This window comes from Halyomorpha halys, unplaced genomic scaffold (assembly GCF_000696795.3).
Source record: "Halyomorpha halys isolate HHAL.00 unplaced genomic scaffold, Hhal_1.1 Scaffold390.1, whole genome shotgun sequence".
NCBI classification, from domain to species: Eukaryota; Metazoa; Arthropoda; class Insecta; order Hemiptera; family Pentatomidae; genus Halyomorpha; species Halyomorpha halys.
In genome coordinates this window covers 752,304-758,828 of record NW_027112043.1, presented here as the reverse complement: position 1 = coordinate 758,828, position 6,525 = coordinate 752,304, and the positions used below count along the sequence as shown (strand labels likewise).

Below are 6,525 nucleotides of genomic sequence, written 5' to 3'. Positions count from 1 at the left end.
TATATAATTTTGTATTTGCCTTATTCTATATAACCCTGTACCGTGGTCGCATTTTGACTACCCTACTAGCTTGGGATGGTCTACAGACAGACCTAAACACAGTAGAGTATGAAACTCCTACCTATAGTAATATTTGGAATACAGATCATTTCAAAATAAAACCAAAACATTTTTTAGTCAGATATGCCACTATTCAAACCGCGATACGGCATCCTACTGGTTGCAATACTAAGAGCTATTTGGAGGTCATAACTATCGATTATAATATTTATTAAGGTAAATAATTTTTACAAGTCAATAATTTGGAAAAAAAAATACACCTTTTCTGGAAGTTTACCGTTCCGGCATATGCATTTCTAAAAATCGAGTTCTAAATCGTTCATTGTGTGTATTAATCATTTTTAAAAGATCATTTTAGACAATTTTTATATAGGTTTTATGTACGGAACATTTAGTTCATATTTTTTTTTTTCCACCTTCTAAATGTTTTAAGTTAAATGTAAAATGTTTTAAGTATAGGATTCTGAGCAACCCTATTTAAGGTCATGTTAAATGTTAAATGCATAAGAGCTCCTAGCGGATTTTCTGAGAAATTTGTTTTATAACCTTTCCTTCCTAAACTTCATGCTATTGTTTACTTCTAAATTTTAATTAAAATAATTTATTGCAACATGCCTAAATTGAGTGATAAGTGAAAGTTTGGCCACTGGAGTGTCTTGTTGATCTTCTAGCTTGTGAGGAAGAGAATCATTGCCTTACATTACTTCATTATTTATAAAAACATCCAACACAATCTATGACCAAGTAATATGTATAATACTACATTGCTTGTTATTACTACAAAAAACAAAATGGTGACAAGCTGAGCTGTTCTGTTGCGTGACATCATTCTCCATTTAATAGATCTAGCAACAGACTCCCAATGTTATATCGTTTGAACATGTTAAACTAAACATCATGAATACCTCTATTATATATACAATTTAAAAAAACTTACTACATGGCCATCTTACATCTGTCCTAATATTATAAAGAATAGAATAGGGTCCGCTGGTTTACAATAGCGGCATATAAGCCACTTTCTTTTCTTTCTTTTTTTCCTACAAGATTCTTTGAAGGAGTACTTTACCATATAGTCTGTTCCAGGAGACATTAGAAATCGGGTAAACAAACATGAATTGCGGATTAACCCTGAGTTCTTTTTGAAGGGGTCAATAACGATTGCTAAGGCACCTCAATGAATGTCAATTCACTAGTTGTAAACAGCCTCCTCCGCCAAGTTAGTTTCAATGCATTAAGCCCATTGAACTTAGGCCAACTTTACATCCTGTTCCCATTAAACCAGAAACTGACTCTTTCTGTAAGTTTTCCATATCCTATTAAGGGAAGAAAAAAAAACGGAATTCTAAATAAAATTTGAATTAAATAATTTAATGGTAGTATAAAACACTTAAGCTCTATAACTCTGAGGCTGCGTGTAGGAATAAACTTCCTTGTTTTTTGAGGTAGACAAGTTTCGTCTTGCTAATGAACTAATGATGCCTAGTTTTTGGAAATCATTTCATTTGGTAGAGCGAATGAACACGCCACGCCAACATGCCTAACTAATATTGTACATTTTGTTTTACCTTACTTTTCTGAAACAATTCTAATAATAATTATTCCTAGTCGTGCTCCGATGTAATGCTAATAAATATGCATAGCCGTCACTCGACTGTGACTCCTGATTACAATGAGCCATTATGATCCAAATATATTGAGGTATCGCAATGGCCTGGTCTCGTTAGTATCCAGATCGTCACGTTCTTTATTTTTAATAAGATAAATGTGGCAATTTCCCCTCTCCCCCCCCCCATGTCGAAGCAGATTTGATTAGGGCTCTACTTTCACAGTTGCACAAGCTTAAACAGCGCGTGGTATCATTCTTTGAAGAGCATTAGTTCCACCAACGAGTCTGCTGAATGTTGGTCAGCAATTGACAGTAAAGTCAGACAAAAAATGAAACATACACAGGTATAGACCAATTATTAAATATGGTGGCTTTTAGTTTAAAAATCACAAATTTTATTTACTCATCTTAGTTTCAAAAGTCATTAGAACTAATCATGGTAAGATGCGTATTTTTTGTAAACCAATTTCTCGCTACTGTTGCCTTGCTTGTTAAGTTATCTGAATCATTGGGGATTCTCTATTCACCTAACACTTTTGGAATTATTTTTTCATAGTCCACTGAGAGCGTGACAACATCCTACAAAACCTAGACTTTTTATAATATATCTGTCGTCTTAAATAGGCTTGACTGAAAAATATTCTTTTATCAATTAATCTTGCTTGAAAACGAATCATTTTCCCTAACTTCACTCAGAAAAATTTTGGATAACATCCTAATTTTCTACTTTAATTTTTCATTATTTCTGTCCTCATGTATTATTAGATCATTGTTTCAATTATTTTTATCTTAACAAATCTTATTTTTACACGAATCAGTCCATTTAATAAAATACGTGTCTTTTTTTTTTTTTAAAGCTGTTTGTGGACATTCAAATTATTACTTGTTATTTATCAACTGAATTTTTACTATAGTAATAGAGATAAAACAAATTTTTAATCTTTGGTTTTTCGTTTGTTCTAGGGTATCCTTGTCAACCTTAAAAAGAAAAAGAAGTTGAAAAAGAAGTCGGTTAGTTTCACTGAACAAGAAAGTGAAGTGATCGGATACGGAGGGGCGGATTCGAGTTCAGAAGACGACGATTATGAATGGGTGGAAACGAAGGAGGAAGAGAGAGAGGTGATAGGAGAAGAGGAGAAGGCATTGGAAAGGTTGACTAAAACCAACACGGACTATAACTCCTTGCTGAGTAATCTGAACACCAACACAGGAGTATTGGCCCTTGGAAAACAACAAAAGCAAACATTACAGGTGACGATACAACCGTTTGGAATGTCTGATAACAAGAAGAAGACCAATCTCAACAAATTGGTGCAAGAGGAAACACCTGTTATCACTCCCATTCCTGAAATTAAGGAGACAAAGCCGCCAGAAGAGAAAGTAGAAGAAAAAGTGAAGGAAGAGCAACCGATGCCACTCATGAAGACAATCATCATAGAAAACAAGGTTCCAGTAAAAGAGGAGACGAGAGGAACTCCTGAAGGCAGGAAAACCCAGATCACCAGGGGCAGCATGATAACTAAAAGTCATGAGCAGGTGAAAAACAAGCTGTACATACAGAATGTTATTCAGACGAAGATCGAAAACAGGAGAAGCATAACGCAGCTGAAAGATGACAATGACAATAAGACTGAGACGGAGATCAACAAGATCATTATCAACACCGGACCCAACGTTGAGGAGAAGAACGCCAGGAACACGACGGAGGGCGAGGTGACCGTGAAGGTGCTCAAGTTGGTCGGCAACGGTTTGGCCGAGAGCCGCGAGATGGCGGGGGAGCCCGACGGCAGGGCGGACTCCGATGAGCCCGAGACCCCCCTCACGCCGCCCCCCAGGGCCTCCTTCCTCCACCGCGAGGCACAAGTTGCGGTAAGTCGAATAAATGTTACCTTATCATCTTCAACTTAGGGTGTATGTTTCGCTAAAAGATCCACAGCGAATTCTTACTCTTAAGGTTACTATTATGGTACTACTGTTTTCACATCACTTTAACACACGGTCCACGTTCCTGTTCGAAATTATTTACCGTACACATGTTATAACATTCTTCTCCCGATTCCTTCTTGAATGCATGCCATTGATTCTAAAGGTTAATATGAGGAGAAAATGGTCGAGAGTGCCGGTAAGTGATGATTGACTTACTTTATTTGTACTGACGGTTCGGTCTGCATTTAGAGAAACAAAGAAAGAAAGTACACACGTGTGTGTACAAAAGAAGATAAAATATAATATTATAAAAAGTAAGAATTATCCGAAGTAAAAAAAAAATGAGACAATGCCCACGTAATTTTGTTTTCAATATTTACATGAGTACTTTATAACAATAATAAACACCTCGTTAAAAGATCAATTTCGTAAAGCAAAACCTTTACTAAGCAACTTACTAATTTTGTCTTCAAGGTAAGAGAGTTGTATGATTTAAAAATATACTTTTTTTTGTTAGGATATAGGTTAACACTAAACAACACTCCTATAGGGTTCTGTTAGGTATCTGGTCAGGTTATTCGGCCATCAACGCTAGACTGCATGTAGTAAGTTGAAAAGAAATTCATGTAAATAAATATATGTATTTATTTTTATCCTAACATAATTTACTGATATCTGTGATTTTTTATCGGCTTAGTTTAATAGTTTCGATATGCAATCAAATAAATTTCAAGGTTATCTTTTGTTCTTTTTTTTTTCTGCCAAGACTCCCATTGGAGTCCTATACTGCCTAACCATGGTTGGGGGTCAAAGTTTTTCTTTTTGTGGGACCGCCACTCAATGAAAAAAGTCAACGCCTCTGACCGAATTCGAACCGGCACCGCCAATTGACATCAATTTGGGTAGGACTGTGTCTTAACAATTGAGCTACGGGCGGCCCAAAAATAATCTTATGTGCCACACATATAATTTTCCACGCTGAAGCAAACACTGAAAATTAATTTTAATTGAGAGTTCGGAAGAGAATGGTGTTATGATATAACTCAGGCCATAAAAAGAAAACGTTAGTGTTATTTTCATAATATTCTAAAAATTCTCGTGTCCTTGTGCTTTGCCACAGCTAGCATAACTTGTAAGTTTTAAAGCGGTTTCACTTTACTCAGGTTATTGTTGTAAGACTGTGTACATTTCCTCCTCGGAAATACTCTTTGAAAAACTCTCACCGTTCTTCGGAACTATAGTTCATTCATTAACTATTGTAATCTAATAAATAAATATAAATATTAACCCTCCTCAAAATTTGTGGTTTTACGTTTCAAGATCAGTTGATTCCAAAAATCCATAAGACAAATAAATCCGTTTGTCTAACTTTTCTCCGAAAATACTGGGTTAATTTATTCGAGATTGGTCTCAGTCAAGTGTCACCCGTGATCCTCATAACTCTTTATTACTACCAGCCATTTCAAAATGACATCCGATTAAATGTTTTACACGCCTCCATCTTGCCCATTTATGTTGATAGTAGAAAAATATATTCTTAAATCACAATATCTAAGCCTTGAAATAAAAATTAAATGACAAATTACACATTATCTTATAAACGGAAGTAACGATTTTGTTTTATTTTAATTTTTGGTTAGGGTTTTTGCCTCAGACCTCTTTGATACACAGACGCCCCTGTGCATGATTGCTGCTGTGCAGTTATTGAAAAATGTGGTTTTCTGCATATTGTAGAGCTAAAATGATTTAACAATTTTAATCATCTCTTAAAATTCCTTTTTATTTTGGTACATAAAGTAAATTTCCTATAAAACGCAGAACAAAAATTTATGAAGAAAAGAAAACTTTAAATAACTCAAAAATTATACATTATGCAGGTAAATTAGGTAGTATTAATTTGGGGGATGATAAAACTATGTTCCCTGTAAAATAAAACAAAAAAAAAAACATCGAAATAGGACTATTCTTAGCAAAGGTACTATACAGGTAGTAATGTTTGCTGGATTTTGCGGTAAGGGCATTTTGGTGAGTGGATACATCAGCCATCATGGTTTATTAATAAACAATTATTTCGAATAATAAATTCTCGTGTATTAATTTTAAACAATTTTCTTGAAAGTAACGAAGCCACTGAATTTTGAGATGAAATGTGGAATGTAAAGCATTGGCATAACAAGATGTGCCCGGGACTAGGGAGGGAAGCTCCTGCGTCTCTTCAGGAGGAAAGGGGGATTTACATAGATTATCGAAGATCTCAAAAATTTTTTCTTCCTTTTTTTATTAAATAATAATAGTTGTTTTTGGTATTTTTTTAAAAAATATTTTGAAGGGAAAAAGAAATTCGAACTGCAAAATATTGGACCTTTTGAGTCTGGAGGCAATTGCACCCTTTGCCGTTCCTCCCTCTTTCCGTTTCAGAATGCCAAAAATGCGTTTTCGTGTTGAGTATGAACTCATATTTAGTATTTAACACACACAGTTTTAGGGAAATTTTGAAAAAGATTAATATTTTTGGGTTTTCTACAGGTTGCCGTTTGTAACTTACTATTAGATCGAATTAATAAGTTGTTCTACTCATTTGACGCATAATTTAACGCTGCTTAATTTATTATATTATAAACTTTCATTCATTAATATATTAAAATAATTATCAAGAATTCAGAATCGCAAAAAATGCATTTCCCTGTTAAGTTTGGTAGAAACTATTTTTTAAAAATTAATATCTATTGTCAGTGAATAATGATCCTTCCATTGTATCCCAATCCCACAACACCACCCTCGAAGAATGGTGCTAAAACTGGAGGATTAAAATAAATTCCAATATATCCCACCAAATCACATTTACCCTTCGTCGTAAACCTTCGTCTTGCCCTATAGTATCTTTTAATAATACCCCACTCATTCCTGTTGAACAGATCCATTACTTAGGA

General features: G+C 34.5%; 1 protein-coding gene across 1 annotated transcript in view; it reads left to right on the top strand.

Annotated features, from left to right (window-relative positions):
• LOC106682144 (uncharacterized) overlaps positions 1 to 6,525 on the top strand; it is a gene marked incomplete in the record, with an annotated part of 198,135 nt that overhangs the window by 176,812 nt on the left and 14,798 nt on the right. Inside the window, 1 exon segment of the mRNA XM_067049953.1 lies at positions 2,633 to 3,538. Coding sequence (XP_066906054.1) covers positions 2,633 to 3,538 — 906 coding nt within the window.